Below are 22184 nucleotides of genomic sequence, written 5' to 3'. Positions count from 1 at the left end.
GCAAATGTGTAAGATAACTCATAATCCCAAATAATTTGAGGTAAATGTGGTGATCCGGAAGAGCAATGAGCAACATAAAAGTATGGATATCGGGTAAAAACTCCATTGAGGGTGAACATGGGTACTTAACAGATTTATTTGACACAAGAATATCACCATATAATTTACTTGTCATCATAGTCACAATAGCTTGTATAGTTCTCTGAGTATATATGGGTGCACCCATATATATTCAAATAAATAAGTCTAAAATATTCAAATGAAAAAATAAATTTAAAACATACTTTAAAACAAATGCCAGTAAAATTTAAAGATTACAATTAAAATAAAATATTTCAATTAAAAGAAATAAAATTACTTAAATAGAAAAAATTAATTCAAATTAAATAAATACAATCCCAATTACTCCTTTCTGAAATTAATCTCACCTCTTCTTAAGCTCTGTTAAAACTTTCTAATATAAAATACATATACGCTATTTCCAAATGAGAAGTCAAGGAAAAAGTGACAAGAATAGATTATATATTTTTAATAAATGTTAAAAATATTCACGACAAGTTAAAACTGAACCCAAAATACATTCTCTCAAGAATGAACTATATCAATCATATAAAACCTCAATTTTTGAGTCACTTTACCCTTCACGTTTGACTCATATTAATTTAATATATACTTCTTTATATATATTTTTTATTTCCTATGAAATACTTTGACTTTCCAATAAGCTAAGACACTTGGCTTTTGTGTAAAATCTGCTACACAACATAGTTTAACTTAGGAAAGGGTGGAGGTATTTAATATTATTAATTTTATAACATAGGAAGGAAAGTGCTTCCCAAATATGAGTGACACCATTCTCCATACCTAAAAATATTGAATGATTACAAACTTGTATGCACAGGAAACCATGAGACAATTCTCTTTCAAAAAAAATGTATTCAAAGCAGCCACCTGCTAAATGAACAAAACAAATATCAAGGCTACAAAAATTGAGTTAGAAAAGAATGCTGATTGGATTAACAAAAAGGAATATGTACCAAATAACTTTCCAAAATCTATATTATTATCATGAAATGACACCCAAAAATAAAATTACTAAAAGGAAGGAACGAGTAGTAAATAGAAACAAAAAATCAGCAAAAAAGAATAAATACCATTGGTTCACATGTGGCTGGTTAAAATTAAATTCTTTCCCAGGATATCTTGCTTCCTTTGCCAAAGTAGAAGGTTTAGAAGGAGGTGATAACAACCAGAAAAAATAAATGGTAATAATAATTAAAACATAAAGAAGGATAAGTATATAATAATTGAATAAAGAATTAAATTTAGATTTTTTGCACACAGGCCATAGCACTCAGAATCCAGTACCACTGACATAAACTGATATAATGAGTTGTACGAGGGTTTCTATTGTAACTGGTATGATGGATATGATCTGAGATATAAATATAGGCATACAAATAGGAAGAATTATAATAAACTCTGGTGAATATCGTGACTTGTGCAAACAAAGAAACGCTTGAACATAGACATTATATTTGTTATTATTTTTTTCAAAGACGTTACAAAAAAGTGACAGAGAATGATTAATTTGGTAGCACTTCCAATGAAATGAAAGACTTCAATGACATATTCACTTTAGCTGGAGGGATTCAGATGCATATCTTAATTGAATATAAGAAATCTTAAGTTAATAAACTACTTTTATTTTAGAGATTTTAAAGAACTCTTCTCTGAATCTCAACTCTATTAAATGTATTACTGTTGATCTTTATATATTTCATAGCTTGTAATTGTATAAAATGAGCAAAGATATTAAAAAAAGGAAAAAGCTAGGCCTCTGGCTTGAGAGGGAAGGTAAAACTTTTAAATAAAGTACCTCATCTCAAATATGCGAGTTAGAATCTAAAACTAGAAAATGAAAGAGACTAATGACAAAATTGATCTATACAAGAATAATAAAAAAATGGTTTCCTTGAAAACTTGCAGTAATAATAATAAAGAAATGGTAATGTTAAAAGAAACATTACTTTTGCAGAAAATAAGTAATGGGAAGAGGTAATGATAAAAACAAACGTTACAGGTTTGACAATACTTGCAACAAGAAACTTATGCTCAATAACCACAATGTTGATAAAATGCTATGAAGCGTAGGAATTGCAGAGATGTTATGAAAAAAGTGCAGAGAAAAAGACGAAGGAATATATGACACGCAAGGATAATGAGGTTTTCATAAATAGTGAGACGTTTTAGATTTGGCAATGGATGTAGAACTAAAAAAATGAAAATGGGTGCAAACAAGATGGCAAGAGTACCCAAAATCGAAAGCAAGATAGAGAATTGTCAACTCATTACAACCTCTGCTTATCTTGTAAAGCAATGGAAGCAACATTTTCGTATCTTGAGCCTTGTGGAGTTGATATGATTTTGGGCTGAAATGGCTATACATGGGCCGGTGCACAGACTGATGCGAAGAGTACTTCCAGGCAAGGAGAAGAGTCTGATGTGTCAGGATAAAAAGAATCCCAATCATTCAAACCTTACAAGCAAAAATTTAGCAAATGTCAAGTTTCTTGTGAAGACACTAAAATACATTTCTGGTTCTATGCAATGGTGAATATATAAATTTGAAGTCTCGAAACCCTCTGCTTTTACCAATTGGGAGGGCATAAACAAGACAATTTGTGATTTTGTTAATATCTTACAACAATAGATTTTAATTCTGAAAATATGATGACAACTGTTTACCAACATAGAGTTAAAATTCGATTTCATATAGACACAAATATCAACATAGGGTTGAAATTCGAAAAAAAATTAAGACGAAGAATTTGGGATAATAATAGGATTCATAAATTTACTACCTAACTCGCAGAAGAAAACATAATAGGGTGCACAAAATGTTCAAAAGGGAAACAAAACAGAAAACCTTTAAATGCTCAGAATGGTTGGCACAGATAAGACAGAGTACATATTTTTGAAACCCCTAGCACTGTCAAAGTTTCTATCAAAAGAGAGTATAAAAGTAGTCACAGAAATGTGCAAAATGACAGATTTTAATAAATGTCAATTAAACCCTTGTATGAATGCCATCGATATAACAAAATTCCATAATAAAAATGGCCCAACATATATATAGGACCAACCTGCAACAATCAATTTGATATGGGGACTTTCAAAAAACTCAAACCAGGTAACACAAAATCCTCACAATGATCTCCAAAATGAAAAGTAGAGCAAGGAAAGCAAATAAAAATAATGTCTGATACTGTAGCTTGAGAAGATTTAATATATTAAAAAAAATTAAAAAAGCTTGCATGCACTAATTTATATGTATTAAAACTGAGAGAAAAAATAGTATATAATAAAAATCTGCAACTAAAATTTTGTAGTACAAAATTTTTCTTAGTTTTGGCTGCAACTCTTCATAAACAAGAGAAGATAAAATGGGTTAGATGATAAAGAAAATGACTCTTTGGCGGTAAACCTTCCAAAAAGGGTTAAAACTAGTGTTACGGGACTCGGACTCGCCTCTGACTCGGAAAGTCAAAATTGGGCTCGGACTCGGACTCGGTGATGGGACTTGGCCAAGATTCGGAAAATCGAAAAACCCATGAAATTCAAAGTTTTTAAAAGATTTAAAGATTTTTTCATGCATCATTTAGTCAATTAACATCAAATACACACTAATTGAGATAAATAGAAGCTACTTAACACTCATACACAATTTTGCATAGATCACATAAGTATAAAAGTAGATTTCTAAAGGAAAAAGCTGAATAACATAATATAAAGTTAAACATAGTGTCATTGTCAAATGTCTACAATATATGAAATCCATGGAATCAATAGTTTAAAACATATATCCGAATATCAGCCAGAGTGTAGAAGACTAAGGTTCATAGTAGCCTATGCCCTCTTACGAATACACCTAAGATAAGTCATGGAAGACTTAGATATTGATAAATATGTTTGTTACAACTTATGTGCGCATTGTAGACAACAATAGGGCTCGGTATGTCTATGTATTCAACTATGTAATTTTCTATAACCTGGTTAACGACATGGTCAACAGATATTGTTCATATTTTCAGACTGGGAGCTGGCTATATTGGTTTATAACTATTCTTCTAAAATCTGTAGGAGAACATTGACTTTTGTAATGCAAGGATATAGTTCCAGAGCAGTTTTGAAAAACATCATTAGTTGCCTGACTAAACACTATTGTACTAGTACCACGATAATCCCACTCCAAAGGTGTCAAGTCCTATACACAAGGGCAAGCTGGGAAAGGACAATTTCCTAAGAATAAGCTTTTCAAAATCAATTTTAAGCATTCATAACTGCATGGGGCATGTTGTTAGACAGTTGGCATTCTTTCTACATAATTTTTTACACACCCAAAAGACTGAAATAAGAACAATATAACTTGCTGTCTCCATAATCTGAGATTGGTCAAGGCACTGTTTAAGATTCAATCTTGACATACCACAACATCATTTTCAGAATTAATATACATTGAAAAAAAACACCTTCCAAAAATCTCTATATCTATTATCTCACAAATTCGTAACTTTTTTTTTTGGTTATATTTTCGGGAGTCCTGGGCTCGGGACTCGGCGAGTCCACGTGGACTCTGCCAGGACTCGGTCGAGTCCGAGTCCAGAGGCCATTTGCCTTGGAAAGGCCGCCTTTGCCTCGAACTCGCAGAGTCTCGGAACACTGGTTAGAACCAATATAGACTTATAGATTGAATAAAAACCTGCAAAAACAAAAAAAATTAGAAAATGAAGTTTTGTTTCTCTTCTCCTCTCAACAAATGTCTTCAATGTGGTAACCTTCACACAAAGTCAAAACAAAGATTAAAAACTTTGATACCATGAAAGAAAATTACCAAAATGAAATGAAAAATAATCCAAGAGGGCTTGATATGAGTATAATTACCATAAATCAAAGGGAGCTTTCCAAGGATCAATGCAAGAGGAGACAAAGATTTTGAAAGGGGAAAGCAAAGAAAACCCCTTGTGAATTATATGAATGAGGCAAATGCTGAGAGAGAGAGAGAGAGAGAGAGAGAGAGAGAGAGAGAGAGCCATAAGGTCATTACAAGCGCTACATAGTGAGTGTGTGGTGTATAGAATGAGAGAGAAGCATCTCTTATATAGAGATGAGAAGAGGAGTTATTTAGTAACTACCATGTGAATGATTGCCACATTCATAAGTGTGAGCATAACAAGTGTCATAATCCTTTGAAGGAGAAATAAACTATTTTCCTTAATAAAGAAATTACAAAAATGAGTTGTCCTCACACATGGACAAGAGGACAAGTAAATGACATGTCCTCACATGTGGATTAGATGACAAAATACATGAGGGATACCTTGATTTATCCCAAATTAAATAAATTCAACCAAGGAAAGATTACTAATTCTAACAATATTACTAAGGCTGGCCCTTCCACCCAAGCACAAAGCTTTACACTCCATAAGAATTCTTCGTAATACAAAGAACGCCCAACCTAGCATGAGGATGCCTAGAAATTCAGAGCTGGTAGAAGTAATGGAATTTGTGCAGCATGATATATCTACATTCTAGATGCTAATGTAGCAATATCATTACATAGCAAAGAGTTTAGCACGACAATCAAATTAGCAGTATAGATTAAAATAAATTGATTGAACAAGCTTTGACCAAAACATCTTTTTAAGTTGTCTGCCTAAGATGTATTTTGGGTGCAAATTTATCTTTTTGTGTTCCTCCATATTTGACACTCCTCGATCTCACGTAAAACAATCAATGAATACACAAAACACGCTACGCATTCATAAGTAGATAGAAGTAATCTCATGTAAAACATTCAATAAATACACAAAATGCACTAAGCATACAAGTAGATAGAAGCTTCAATCTTCACTTGTCTATCTGATATTATTTCAAATATTCTAATAGTTAAACATAACACAAATTCATATTCAAGTAATCCGATATTAACTTTATCTTCTGATTAACTCATTTAATAGAAATCAAAGGATATTTCAAAGTAGTTCCCCGATATCTATATCAAATGGTCATGTATATCATACTTATTTTTAACTATAGAGACTTCATCTATTCTTGAATTTTTCTTTTTTCTTAGGTACATGTAATAAAACCAGACGATTATAAACAAAAGAATTATAGTCACAGTGTCATTCCATGCATAGAGAGAGTACACTAACTACTTTTAAACTTACTATATTATAATGACTCTACCTTCCTATAATCAATATTTCGCTGACTAATCAGAATAATCCACTTCTGACTTTAGCCCATGGTTTAATCAGTCATTAAGATTATTTAACTATCCATTACTTACCATAACATGGTATTCTCACGCAATGATGATATGTATAGATTTAGGTAGATAGAAGAATTCCATTCCTATCAATTTCCCTTGATTTGGATCTATTATGTTGTAATGCTACATTTTAATATTTCTCAAGCTTTTAAGCAATAGCTATGGTTGTAACATGTTTAAAGATTCCTTAGCAATATGATTAATTTTAATCAATTCTTTTCATATCTGACTACTACTAGCTGACTAACCATAGTTTCTAAGATATAAAAATAATTCATTTAATCTAAAAGATTTGTGCTACCATGTTAACCTAACTAGAGGCTTATGTGATAGGTTGCTCCATTAGCTATTCAAAACATGATAATTAAGCTCTTCAACAAATAATTGTAAGAGTCTATAACATAAAAGAGCTTGAATCAAGCTTCTATCGTATTCCTAAACATAATCCCATTTCTTTGACAGAATCCAGTAACTGCTAGTTTTTATTACTTTTAAATCCATCTATAATAGAAAATATATGCATTTTAAGTTAATAATTCCTCTATGCATTTTTATGAATATAAATCATGTATTTGATGAACAAAGGCCTTGAACTTAAAAGGTTCTTGGTTAAACGAAAGATTTAATCCATCGAACTCTAGCTAATAGTTAGTACATTTAAATGAAATACACTTTAATAAATAACTAGGAGATATTTTCTGCAACAGTCAAATTGTGATATTACTATCAGGATTCAATTGTGTAGTTCTTGAGTCAAACTCATTGACGCATGCCTCACTAGAGCCCACCTCTCACAAGAACGAATGGATCACTTAGTACTCATTGCATCTGGGTGATGCTCATAGAGGTGAAGCATCAGGATTTCCCGGGAGGTCACCCATCCTAGTACTACCCCAGGCTAAGTGTTCTAATTCATTCTCATGAGAGATGGGTTCTTGTGGACCACTACTCATAAGAGATGGGTCAATGAGTTTGACTCAAAAACTACACAGTTGAATCCTGATAGCAGTATTACACTTTAATTAATCCAAACTCTTAGCAATCATTGTTGCAAGATACACTTTCATAAATTGAAGCTTGCATGAAAAAATAACTTCAGTTTTATTATTCAATTTGTAGAAATAAACCTGTGATGATTTTTATGCCTCAAGGCTAAAGTGTAAGTGTATCAGTGGTATATGATACAAACTTTTAGCAATCATTGCTGCAAGATACACTTTTGATTTTAGTATCCCTGTATTTTGAAGATACTTATAATTGTGAAATTATCTAAATTTATCCCATTGCACTGAAGAACTTTCTCTTTAGGCTCTTTGTTATTTGCTTCAGTACTTTTTTTTCATCATCTACTGATTGCTAGAAAAGTTGTTTTTTTTGTTGTTGGTCATTTTATGCTATCTTTGACTATTATAAAGGTTAACGTCTGTATTATCTCTATCAGAGTGCAGCTCGATTGTATGGATCATATATTTCCAGCAACAACATCATTAGTGTCTCAGGGGTAATGGGCCTCCCTTATGCTTTTATAGTTATTTTTCTCTACTGTCTACGGCTTGCTATGTTGGATATTTGTTTCTGATGTATGTTGATCAGGAAAAGCCCTAATTTCTGGAATGCATATTGCTGATTTTCGTTAAGTAATGATTAAGGAAGAAAAAATATATCTTGTTGCATGTCACTATGTTTGTACATTTCTCCTTGTTGATTTTTGAATTATTTAAGTATTTATATTTGTAACTAGGAACAAAATATAAGTTAAATGTGGAACCAAAAATGCAAAAAGAAAGAGCTTCTCGTTGGATTTGGTAGAAAGAAATTGAAATGAAAATACAGAGAGGGCCAACAAATGGAAGATCAAAGATGGAGGCAGGAGGAGAAAGTGAATAAAATAAACAAGGGAAATTCATAGGATTTCAGGAAGAATGGCTGATAGAGACAAAAAAAGGAATGAGAGATTCCAAAGGAAACCAATGGAGAAGAGGTGTTGAGGAGGGAGGATGGAGGCTAGGGTGTCAGATGGTTACTCAAAAAAGCAAAGAAAAGGAGTAGAAATTATCACATCAGGGCAATAAATTGAAAAAATTTAAAATTGCCGAAGAAACTATTAAAGTAATATAGTAGTATTTAATATGATGGTCATATAGTAGCTTTCCTTCAAGTCAGTTTTTAGTAACTTTTTGTTCTTTAAGAGGTTTAGCTAGTTTAGTAACTTTCTATTCTGTCTTCAGTTCTTGATCATTTCTATCATGGAAGTTCTTATTGTAATTGCTTATTTAAGGAGTATTGCTCTCCTTTGTTTAATACTGAATATCAATCCATTAACATTTCATGTATCAGAGCAGCGGTAGCTATTTGGTGGATTTTTAAAATTCATGAATTCAATGCCTGGAATTTAGGTTAAGAAGTTTTTTTATTTTTTAATGAAAAATTGTGATTTATCCTAGAAATTTCATTGAAATCTGTAGAAGAGTTATTTTACTGATTTTTACCCTTTTTAATAAAATCAAAGTTTTATTCTTTTTTTATTTTTATGGGGTTTTGCACAAGTTTCAAGAAAATCATGATTTTTTCTAGGTTTTGCATGTTTTTCTGAAAAACTTGTGTGTTTTTTTCATTTTCTTTGAGAAATTTTTAGAACAAAACGCATGGTTTGTTTGGACTTTTTTTCTACAAAATTAATGTGTTGGTTTGCACCGGTGTCTTGACAGTTTTTTGTGAAATTCTTTAGAGTTTCTCGGCCAATATTTTTATCAACAAAAAATGAGCTTTTTGAGAAGTTGATCTTGGTTTTTGTGTCTCTGGATTATGAGAGGAATGTGTTGGTTACCCGACATCAGGTTGGAAGGCACTCAGTTTATTCTTGTATTTTTTCATGTCTAGAATTTCTATAGAAAGTGGTTTGGTGATTAGAAATCCAATCAGGGAGGGTCTCAACTACAGGCTCATGTTGCATAGTGTTTAGAGGAAGAGGAGTCAACCTTCTATGCAGTCACAATCAAATGACCTGCAAATTATGTCAAGTTTTCTATAGGGTAGTTAGTAGAACGACCATTAAGGAAGGGGATCAAACTAATATTGTAATATTTAGTATAATGGTCATGTAAGTAACTTTCTTTTAAGTCGGTCATTTTTTAGTAACGTTCTGTTCTGTAAGTTGTTTAGTTAGTTTAGTAAGTTCCTGTTTTATCTCGAGTTATTGATCGGTTCCATAAGTGGACAGATCTTGTAATTGCTTATTTAAGGAGTATTCCTCTCCGTTGTTTAATATTGAATATCAATTAATTATCATTTCAAAAATTTCAATGCTGGAGATCAGTAATGAATTGGTAGAATCATAGGGTATATATCTAGCCATAGAAACATAAATTCTTGAGAAATCCCTAGCGGATCTGATCATTCTCTCAAAACATGATTTAAACGCACACAATTTTCAATGATATTTAATGATTCTTAAGAGTTTAAATTGTAAAAAAATAAAGGAAAAATTCACTCAAGAAACACATTTACTGTCCACTAACATGTGGAACCTCAACCATGCAAAATCACTGTTTAATTGGGTTTCTCTGTTGACTTTTAGGCTAAGTTGCAGGTCCTGATTTGCACTTGGATTCGGGTTTGAGATTCGGGTTCACAGGTTCATTCAATTTTTTTGGGGTTGGATTCAGGTTCACTTTGCATTCATCTGTACAGAACATGTACATATAATGCAGCAAATAAGTTCATAATACACATATGCTAATAGAAAATTAACATAGCAAAATACAACACCATATAAATGTTGTGTTTCAATTAAAAAGTAATAATGTCAACATTAATACATTCGATTTTTTTGGGGTTGGATTCAGGTTCACTTTGCATTCATCTGTACAGAACATGTACATATAATGCAGCAAATAAATTCATGATACACATATGCTAATAGTAAATTAACATAGCAAAATACAACACCATATAAATGTTGTGTTTCAATTAAAAAGTAATAATGTCAACATTAATAATCAGCCATCACTGATCAAATATCAGTGGAAGTCATCAAACATGTCATCATCCTTTTGCTGTGGCAAATTAGAAGCACAAACAATGCCACTGGCATTGGTACTAGCAATCTCAGCCTTAGGATCAGCCTCATGATCTCTATGTAGCTCATGATCATCATCAACTACAAGTGCACCAAGGTAGGCAATTGAATCATCCAACTTTGTACAGTCTGTTTCAACATCCTAATGCTTTTGTTATGGTAAATCGATGTTATATTAAACAAAGGAAGTTAAAGCTCCTTATATAGATTTACAAAGACAATGTTTCTAAAAAAACAATAATTGTGAACTGAAGACAAAATAAAAACTACCTAATAAACTAAAGACTAACTAAGATGACCATTAAAGAAACATTACAATATTCCAATACCCTCAATGGTCATCAGTCTAACTACCCTGTAGAAGATTGTACCTGTCTTGTGGTCATAATTTTCTTAGAACATTTTGCTACTACTGAGACCCTCCTTGGATCTACAGAATGTCAATGGTTCTTGAGGAACACACAATAATGGATGACCCTTTACTGGCTGTTCCTTGGAAATTGAAGCCTTCGATGCTTTTTACTTCTAGATTTTTCCAAATATGAACAATTGCATTCCTAGCTTCTTCATCTGCTTATCTTCGTTTTTCAATATATTTTAGTACAATATGGTTTGCAAGAAGGGTTGTAGGTGGAGACTGCCCTTCAACTCTCAGTTTGCTTGCACAAAACTAGAAGCTTTTCCAAGGGATAAAGCTCACATTTGTTTCACTCTGCTAGAAGAGATTTTATATTCCTCTTTGCAGTGGTTGTAAAATTAAAGGAAACCTCCTTCACCTAGTAGTCGCTGGATCATTTCCATACAGTTCCACAATGGAGAGCTCGAGTCTGTTTTGAACCAGGAGTTCCCAATGCTAGAAGCACTTGCCCTTCTATGAATGTATAAACAACATACAAAGCCACAAGCCAAAATGAAAAAATAAAATAAAACTAGAGAGTTCGTTTCATTTTGTAAAACAAAATTTGAAGGGAAAAAAAGAAGTCAACAAAAACTTACCTCTTTTTAAAAATCTTCCTCTTCAATGTCTTTGAGGAGTTCTCAACACTTGCAATCATGTAGGAATAGCTCACAAACAAGCTCAGGGCATGCTACAATAATGCTTCAACACTCATTAAGCAATGGCAAGCAAACAAGAAAGTTTAGCAGTGGAGGGAAGAAGTTTTCCTTTTCATTCACAAATGTACAAGTGAGCTATGTTTCACCTTTTTGGCCTAGTGGTCTATTTAATGGTTGAAGGATTGACTTGACCAAAATAAACCAAAAAAGAACTCAATTTTTTTTCTAAAAGGTGTCAAATTCTGCCTGGGTTTTGTCACTCAAGTCGAAATTTGCTCCAAATATGTCTGAAGTCCCCTTGGGTCCTTCAGTCCTTCACAATGAACACACATTCAACATGCGTGATCTTGGTTGTATTAGGGCCTGACCCGAATTCGGGCCAGATTGGACTGGGACCCTGGGCTTCCCACGAAGAATTTGGTAACTTAGCAAGTATTAGCACAAAATTGAGGGTTGGCCGTTGATACATGGTTCACCATGAAAGATTCCCTGAACTTCATCAGGTTGGGTTGGCAAATTTTACATGGGAAATCTTGAATGAACGTGTGTTTCTAGTAGATGTTAGAAACATTGAAATAGAGACATGTTCTTTGGTATGCTTCTGCTTTGGTGTTAAGGACGTTAACATGGAATGGTTAAGATATTTGTTTTTCTTTTCTTAGTATTCCACACAACTATCATTTTCCTTGGGCTCATAGTAATACTTTCCATGGTGCAAAGACGCAATTTAGTGGGAAATAGTAGATAATATCATAAATGCTAAGTAAAGTTTATGTCTGATTTTTAAACACATCTGAACCTTATAAGAATACTTGCTAAGAGTAAATACAGAAAGCTAGACTAAATTAAAGAGAGACTCAATTGGTTTGATATCAACCAAAAGAGGTTTCTCCTCTCAGAATTCTTGTGATCCTGACTATTCAAAACAATTTTAACATCTCAATTGTTAGGAACCTGTGTGTTCCTTCTGTTTATTTTGTTAGAGTAGTGTTGTTGGACGCATATGCTTTGTAAGTCGTCCCGTGAGTATATTTTATTATCCCACATGCATAGGTAGTATTACTTTTCTAGATCGTACCCAGTATATAAGAATAGGTTGAGGCCCTTGATGGGCACGGACGAATTTATTGTATTGAGCTTGCTCAAAGGAGGTTACCCCCTCGAAGTGGCCTGCGATCAGTAGATTCATTCTGAGTTCTGCTATCACTTTGTATTCTGTTATTTCGAGCATTCTCACGATATTGCTATAAGGAGGTTCCTCACATCTGGTATCAGAGCACTCTCTTGGGCTCGCTGGGTGGAAATTACATCAGATTTTTTTTTTTCTGTCGTGGCCTTCAGGTTCCTCTCACTTCTAATATCTCTTGTTATTGCAATAACTCTTTTCAGTTGTTCTGTCTGTGAGTGAATTTTTCTAAGTCGACTATTCAAAAAAAAAAAAAAAAAAAAAAAAGAGTAAAATTTTTTCTATTTTTTAGTCGTAGCTTCCTTGTTTGCTTTCTGTTTCTGCTCATACTTCCGCAGAACGTCTGCAATATCATTTCGCATACTTCCTTCCTTGGCGACCCAACCCCAAATTTTACATATCAAAGCCCTAAATCCCTCATTTATCTAATTTTAGGGTTTGCCCTATCTTTTTCACCTCTCATCCAATCGCCACCAAACTGAGCCACAAGATTCAATTCCTCATTTTGCTCCCTTATCCCTCTTGGACTGTTCGCCTCATTTCGCCTCCCTACCCTTGAAACCCTCATTTTTCTTTTTCCCTTGTCCCCAGATAGTCTCCCACCACCCGTCGCACACCCATTTCCTATATGAGTTTTACCCAAATCCAAGTTTGCCGTAACTAAAAAAGTTTTTGTTTCTCATCTTCTACCCATTCCAAAAAAAAAAAACAAAAAAAAAAAAAAAAAAAAAAAAAAAAAAACCTTGTTTTATGGTTGTTACGCGTACAGGAGCAAAAATCATGGAAGAGGAAATTGCATCCCTCAAAACCAAACTTCAAGATCTGGATGACAAAATTCTGGGTCTTAACTTTCAGTAGTCAGCCATGAGCCGAAACCATTCAGGAGATACTGGGTCCTCTTCTGGCAATTTCCGTGGACCAAAGCTTGATTTTCCACGCTTCGATGGTTCTGATCCGACTGGATGGATCTATAGGGCAGAGCAGTATTTCAGCTTGCATAATACTTTGGATAACCACAAAGTCCCCCTTGCATCTTTTCATTTGGAACATGAAGCTCTTCAATGGTTCCGTTGGTACATCAAGGCTAATGTAGGCCCAACGTGGAGCGAATTGTGCACCCTCATTTTGGAGCGCTTTGGCCCTAGTTCCTTTGATGATTTCACAGGAGCACTCACTAAACTGCGTCAAACAGGCACTGTAAGAGAATACCAGACAGAGTTTGAAAAATTAGCTAATTACACAGAGGGCTTGTCTGATGAATTCTTCCGTAGTTGTTTTGTCAGTGGTCTGAAGGATGCACTTCGCTCAGAAGTCAAAATGTTTCGACCTACTACAATGATGGAAGCCCTTGGGTTGGCTAAGTTAGCGGAAGACAAGATTAGTGCTCTACAACGCTCCAGATCTAATTTTGTTCCATTCAGAAATACAGGTTCTCACAACCCTCCAGTCATACCAGCTCCCAGAACTACTCCGATCAAGCACTTGTCTGAAACAGAGATGCGAGTCAGGCGAGACAAAGGGCTTTGTTATAATTGTGATGAGAAATGGTCTCGGGGCCATAGATGTGTTCAGCAAAAGCTCTATCTCTTGGATGTGGATTCTCCACCGGAACTGGAAGAATATGTAGATGCTCAGGAAACAGTGGATGATGAGGTTGAGCCTCACCAGCCTGAACCTCCTTCACCAGAAGCTCCACCAGAGATCTCTGTCCATGCTTTGGCAGGAGTCACTACTCCACAAACCATGCGGGTCCAGGGTTTCTTCAAGAAGATCCCTCTTACTATACTCATTGATTCTGGTAGCACTCATAACTTCATTGATCCACGAATAGCCAAACAGGCTGATTGCTTTATCCATCCCTGCTCTAGCTTTGAAGTCATGATTGCCAATGGGGGCACTTTACCTTGTAAAGGGAAATGTCGCAATGTGCGTCTCTCTATTGGAGATTATAACATGCGCTCTGACATGTTTGCCTTACCCTTAGGTGGCTGTGATGTGGTTTTGGGTGCCCAATGGTTACGCACTCTTGGCCCCATTCTCTGGGATTTTGCTGAACTTTGGATGCAGTTTTCAGCCGAGGGGCACCAACACACTTTGAAAGGCTTACAACCAGGGTCTCTCAGCATCATCAGTTCACACCGTATGGAAAAACTTCTTAAGAAGAATTCACATGGTGTCATCGCTCAGCTCCATTCCATTCAGATGCAGCCATCAGCAGTCTCTAGCACTCCTGCCGATCTCCAACACATTTTGGACAAGTATTCTGGTATATTTGCTGAACCTGTGGGATTACCTCCTTCTCGTCCAGAGGACCACCGTATTCAGCTCCTTCCTGGCAGTGTTCCGCCCAACATCAGGCCCTACCGCTACCCATTTCATCAGAAGACTGAAATCGAGATACTTGTCCGTGACTTACTGAAGCAAGGTATTATTCGCCCTAGTACCAGTTCCTTTTCTTCTCCAGTTCTGCTTGTTCGCAAAAAGGATGGGTCATGGCGACTCTGCATTGATTTCCGAGCACTTAATCATCTCACTATAAAGGACAAGTTTCCCATTCCAGTTGTTGATGAACTTCTTGATGAACTTCATGGGGCTCATTTTTTCTCCAAGTTAGATCTTCGTTCTGGGTATCATCAAATTCGGGTTAATGAGGAGGATATACCTAAAACTGCCTTCCGCACACATGATGGTCACTATGAATTTTTAGTCATGCCCTTTGGCCTCACGAATGCTCCTTCAACATTTCAGGCAGTGATGAATAACATATTTCGACCATACCTCCGGAAATTCATTCTGGTCTTCTTTGATGATATCCTCATATATAGCAAAACTTGGGCTGAGCATCTCCATCATCTGGAGCTTGTTTTGCAACTTCTCTCTGATCATCAACTCTGTGCAAAACTATCTAAATGTGTGTTTGGCCAGGAGGAAGTGGAGTATCTCGGGCATATTGTTGCACACCATGGAGTGCGGGTGGATCCTACAAAAATAGATGCCATGAAAACTTGGCCGCATCCTAAAACTCTCAAGAGCCTTCGGGGTTTTTTGGGGTTGACTGGCTACTACCGCAAGTTTGTCAAAGATTACGGGAAAATTGCAGCACCATTGACAGCTCTGTTAAAAAAGGATGCCTTCTCTTGGACCCCTGTTGCTGAGACTGCATTTGAACAACTGAAACAGGCTATGTGCAGTACACCTGTTCTCGCGATGCCAGATTTTTCCAAACCCTTCACTATTGAGAGTGATGCTTGCGGCAATGGATTGGGTGCTGTTCTCCTGCAAGATGACCATCCTATTGCGTTCACTAGCAAAGCCCTCTCTGGTAAGAATCTAGCCCTCTCTACTTATGAAAAAGAAATGATGGCTATTTTGCATGCTGTACAGAAGTGGCGGCCATACCTCTTAGGGAGTCATTTTTGCATCAGAACCGATCACCAAAGTCTGAAATACTTCCTGGAACAACGGGTATCCTCTCCTACACAACAGAAATGGGTCAGCAAACTCATGGGGTATGATTATGAGATCACCTACAAGAAGGGTAAGGAGAATATTGTGGCAGATGCTCTTTCTCGCACATTTGATAATCAAGCTTCCCTTTCCGCTATTTCTATGCCCATTCCCAATTGGTTAGCGTCTGTTCAGCAGGGCTATGACAGTGACTCTTCTTTATCTCAAATCATTCACCAGCTAGCCAATAATCCTTCTGCTATACCACATTACTCTTGGGATGGTGCTTCTCTTCGATACAAGGGTCGGCTAGTGCTTCCTCAGAACCCAGCTCTACATCAGGCTATTTTTTATGAACTCCATGCTTCTCCTTCAGCAGGGCACTCAAGCTTCCTCAAAACTTATGAGCGAGCAAGGAGAAACTTCTTTTGGAAAGGGATGAAACAGACGATTCAACAGATGGTGGCTGAATGTGATACTTGCCAACGCCACAAGGGTGAAACGACCCTCCTTCCTGGCTTGCTCGAACCATTGCCCATCCCTACACGGATTTGGACTGATATTTCTATGGATTTCATTGAAGGGCTTCCTAAATCCGGTGGCAAGACAGTGATCTTGGTTGTGGTTGATCGTCTCTCGAAATATAGTCATTTTTGTGCCCTCAGCCACCCCTATACTGCCTCCTCTGTTGCACAAATCTTCATGGACCAGATATTTCGTCTTCATGGACTCCCTTCTTCCATTGTCTCTGATCGTGATGCAACTTTTACCAGTCATTTTTGGACTGAACTGTTTCAGAAAACTGGCACCAAACTGAAGATGAGTTCGGGCTATCACCCACAAACTGATGGTCAAACTGAAATTGTCAATAAATGCTTGGAAACTTATCTTCGTTGCTTCACTTCCGAACAGCAACATCAGTGGGCCAAGTGGCTCCCTTTAGCTGAATGGTGGTACAATACCTCTTACCACACTGCCTCTAAAATGACTCCATATGAAGCAGTCTATGGTCAGGCACCTCCAGTGCTCCTTCCCTACACTCCCAACAGCTCACCAGTCCAGGCAGTTGACATAGTTCTCCGCAGCAGGGATCAGATTCTTCGTACCTTACAGGATAATCTTCACATGGCCCGTAATCGGATGAAACAGCAAGCAGATCAACACCGTTCTGAGCGCTCATTTCAAGTTGGGGATATGGTTTTTCTTCGTCTACAGCCATACAAACAATCCTCCCTAAAGCTGAAAGGGCGTCATAAGCTGGCCCCAAAATTTTATGGCCCTTATAAGGTTCTGCAGAAGATTGGTTCAGTTGCTTATAAACTGGAACTTCCTCCTTCTTCCCGCATTCATCCAGTCTTTCATGTTTCTTGTCTAAAGAAAGTTCTGGGTACCACTGTCAGAGCACAAACTACTCTCCCTGAAATGGATACGGAAGGATCCATTATCCTGGAGCCGGTGGCAATCATTGACCAGCGCACTCGCCAGCTTCGCTCTCGCTCCATCTCTGAGGTCTTGATTCAGTGGCATGGCATGCAACCAGAGGATGCTACCTGGGAACCCCTTCTTCAGATTCAACAACAATTTCCACACCTTAAGCTTTGAGGACAAAGCTTTTTTCTAAGGGAGAGGGGATGTTAGGAACCTGTGTGTTCCTTCTGTTTATTTTGTTAGAGTAGTGTTGTTGGACGCATATGCTTTGTAAGTCGTCCCGTGAGTATATTTTATTATCCCACATGCATAGGTAGTATTACTTTTCTAGATCGTACCCAGTATATAAGAATAGGTTGAGGCCCTTGATGGGCACGGACGAATTTATTGTATTGAGCTTGCTCAAAGGAGGTTACCCCCTCGAAGTGGCCTGCGATCAGTAGATTCATTCTGAGTTCTGCTATCACTTTGTATTCTGTTATTTCGAGCATTCTCACGATATTGCTATAAGGAGGTTCCTCACATCAATTGTCAACAATAATACTGAACTGGTTGTTCACATCATAAGGTTAAGTTGGGAAAAATTTACTTTTTGGATGCTAAGGGAAGTGTGATAATTTGGACCTTCAATTTGACATTAGCCATCAAGTTTTAATGACTAGTGGGTTGGGGAGTGACAATTGTATAATCAAGTGGGAAGTAGATGTATATGCATATCATCAAATAGAAATTGTGGAAGTTGAAGCAGAATGGTCCCTACCATAAAGATAAAAATCAATCTGTAGTGCTGAAAAAATGAACAGTAGCAATGTTTTATATCAAAATAAATGATTGCTTTAGTTGCATTTATATTTCATATATATTTTGTAGGTTTAATGCTTTGTTAACTGGTGGAACACACTAAGTGCATGCCCTGCACTTTTAGGGAACTGCATTCCGTATAGGCTGTCATGCAAAGCAGCGAAAATCATTTGGCTAAACAATCGGTAAACCATGTTGTGAAATTAAGATCATTTTTTGCAAATGTAATAACGCTGCCATGGTATATTGGTGTGTTCCAAATGCAGATTTGAATGACTTATAAATATGAGAGGAGGAGACATCTCTCATGAAAAGACATGTTTCTATGATTAATCATCATATTACACACACACACACACACACACACACACACACACACACACACATAAAAGTAGAGTCTAAATGATGATTTACCAACAACAAAGTATCTCAGGATCGAATCAATCTGATTGAAGCTACAACCTTAACACTCCCTCTTACCTAGGGAGGATTATTATAGAACACATTAAGCTCTCAAGCATATGGAGGGATAACACCTCAATATGATATTCTTAGAATGACATATATATATATATATATATATAAAAATAAATATCAATTTAGATGTTATTTTTCAATATAATCCGAAGTATGATTCAACAAGAAATATTAATCATATGATATTTGTAACATACCATTTTTACTAAGCTGAAAGTAAAGAACATATTCTAAAATTATAACCGAATATCATAACAAAATGACTTGAAGTAATTTAGAAACAATACATCATACAAAAATGGAACTATTTCTGAATTGATTATACAAGCTATAAAATCAAATTTAAGTAACGACTATATCCATTTCATATGAAAGACAACTAAATTAACTTCCATAACTGACTTCTATGGTTACATTTGAAAGGAACAAATCAATTTGACCATATATACATCTATACATTTCAAAGTAAAATAAAAGTACGTAAAAGTAAAAGATTTAGAATTCACACATGAACTGAAATGATTGTCGATGTGTTGTGCAAGCCTCGGCATCTGGTGAAGAGGAGAAGCATTGACATAGGCTTAACCTCCCAACTGCGAACCTCAACATTTCCCCACACAATCTCTTACGAGAAAGACACTCCCTACCTTGGTTTTGGCTTGGGACACCATAGTCTTGCCATTCTGAGCATACCGGTGTTAGAGTGTCGGCTAAGCAGCAGACGCGGCTGAGGAATTCCTCTGTCAACCTCCCCTCTATCAGCTAGCACTCCTGACCTCTAGTGATCATTTGTGGCAAGAATGCCTCTAATCTACCTTGGCCAAGGATTTAGGTGGGCATTGAGCAACCCGATCACCACCGCTCGACTTGACAACCGATTATATCTTGGACAATCATGAGCTGACTTGGACTAAGCAAATCTCTTTCTTTAAATGTTCATATAATTAAGACATTGATTAATAGTTTATCTTTCTTGTAGGAATACCTGTCCTCTTCAACCATTTTACACTTGGCTCTACTAGCCTTGGGTGCATTCTACGAGACTGCTGGTAATTATGAGATTTTTAACAACAAATTTATTTTGTGAATACCATTCTGATTATAACTAGAGGTGGTATATAGCAAGTACTAGAGTAAATCAGAAATACTTCAGGCCAAAGATGTAGTAGACCTTATACATCATAAAAATATTATGCATTAAACAATTGTCAAGCATTCAATCTCAAAGGAACTATAATAGATCAGTCCCTATAGGTATGCACTCGATATGCATAGATAAGAAATTGTCATAAATAAAGAAAGAGCAAGGTTGATGCTTCTCAGAGATTCTCACTACATTGAACCTTGGTTGTGGCCCAGATATGCAATTAAGCTTATGATCATGATACTACTTCATTTAGCAGATATATATATATATATATATAACGATTTTGCATTGAATAAGGCTTAGCATGAAATAAGAATAACTTGCGAAATGTTTCATGACTTGAGAAAGAAACAATTCAATCGTTGACACAATTCCTTGGGCAACAATCTCCACGTGCTATGGCTTCCACCTGCGTAGATCAATATTGTAGATTAGGTGTGGTACTACCCACTAGAATACAGGTGGAAAGGTGAGAGGATACTATGGTTCAAAGAGTAATCGCATACAAGAAGGAAGCAAAAATGAGAATGATTCTTTAGCCACAGGGAAGGCAGATAAAGCTTCCTGTGCTTCCGGTTACAAGAAGGAGCTCAATGTCGATCGCAAGAACTTTATAATTTCAAATTTTAAAAGTTGATTTTGAGAAGGTGGCAACACTCATCGATTTAGAGTCATAATAAAACATAAAGATTATATTTATTTTTCTCATGGTTTAAAACAAATATATTTATATATATAAATGTTATGTCATCATGCTATTGAATTCTACCTATAATACTTGCATATACATATATCTATATGGTCTGACGATGGACTAAATTGGTGCCCCATTCCTTGTATTCCGTTTAGCAATGCTTCCCCACCTAGTCTGTTCCTGCAACCAAAAATGCATATTCCACAATAATAACACGTTCCTTCATTTAAATTGAAATATCTAGAAAACAAAATAACTAATAACTGTCACAACTGTTGACCACTACTAACCTTTATCTTAAATATAAGCATTCATTTTTTATCAGAAATAATAGTAATCAACTAAGAAGTCATGTACACATGAATCAGTTTTGTTAATCATAACTTCCATTTCACAAGATCATGATATTTGAGAGTTTCTAACTAACCATTACAATGGCTATAATATTATTCTAAAAGATCAAAAATTTGGGATGTAACATATCCTCCTCTTTGTTTTATTGTCCCTGATGAACTTTACAAAAAGGAAAAACGTAATTTTACTTGAGTAACAAAGCATAGTTTTTTGTTATGCTCGGTCTTAGAGAAAAGATGGGGAATTTTTTGGAAGATCTCATCATAATCTTCCCAGGTGGCATTTTCTACGGTATACTGGTTCCACTGAACCTTGCACTGAGTTTTGTCTCAATTTTGTAAGCGGAGCTTACACACCTTGAGTATTTTGAGCGGCTCTATTTCCACCAGCCCTGGGTCTTGTACCCACAAAAGATTCTAATCAATTACATGTTCATGATGGGTGATATATTTTTGAAGATATGATACATGGAATACATCATGCATCCTGGCAAGGGCTGGAGGTAGTGCGATCATGTAGGTCGCCGGTTTTATAACTTCTAACACCTCAAAGGGTCCCATGTATCTTGGGGCCAGTTTGGCATTCTTTCCGAACTTGATAGTACTCTTTTGTGGTTTTAGCTTTAATAGAACCTTTTTCCCCACTGAAAATTCTCGAGGTATTCTTTTAGCGTCTGCATAATTCTTTTGTCTATCATTTGCCTGTTTCAACCTCTGACAGATTTGAACTACCTGTTCTTCCATCTCTAATAACAGCTCCAACCCAATGATAATTTTGTCCTCAATTCGGTTCCAACTTACAAGAGTTCTGCATTTATGACCATACAGGGCCTCAAGGGGTGCCATTTTGATAGCGGATTGATAAGAGTTATTATAAGCAAATTCTACTAAGGGAAGATACATTTCCCACTGGTATTGTCAATCCATACAGTACACTCTTAAGAGATCTTCCAATACTTGATTTACTCTCTCTGTCTGACCTTCGGTTTCTGGATGGCAAGCGGAACTAATATTTAGCTTGGTTCCCAAAGCTGAAAATAGAGTTTGCCAGAACTTGGATGTTATCCTTGTATGTCTGTCGGGTATAATCTTTTCTAGAATTCCATGAAGTCTGAAAATGTCTTGAACAAACTTGTGAGCAATCTCAGGTGCTCCATCTATTAAGTTACCTGGTATGAAG

At 35.9% G+C, this 22184-nt stretch overlaps 1 protein-coding gene across 3 annotated transcripts in view; it reads left to right on the top strand.

Moving 5' to 3' along the window:
* Window positions 1-22184, top strand: part of EMB1968 (ATPase family associated with various cellular activities (AAA)) — a 125237-nt gene that overhangs the window by 62620 nt on the left and 40433 nt on the right. For all 3 annotated transcript variants that reach the window (XM_089792672.1, XM_089792673.1, XM_089792671.1), the window contains exon 9: window positions 7779-7838. In XM_089792672.1, the coding sequence (XP_089648798.1) occupies window positions 7779-7838 (60 nt within the window). The remainder of the gene's footprint in view (window positions 1-7778; window positions 7839-22184) is intronic.

Source organism: Cupressus sempervirens, chromosome 7, assembly GCF_028749045.1.
Source record: "Cupressus sempervirens isolate cs-2001-9-10 chromosome 7, ASM2874904v1, whole genome shotgun sequence".
In the NCBI taxonomy this organism is placed as follows: domain Eukaryota; kingdom Viridiplantae; phylum Streptophyta; class Pinopsida; order Cupressales; family Cupressaceae; genus Cupressus; species Cupressus sempervirens.
This window is presented reverse-complemented; position numbering and strand designations above follow the sequence as displayed.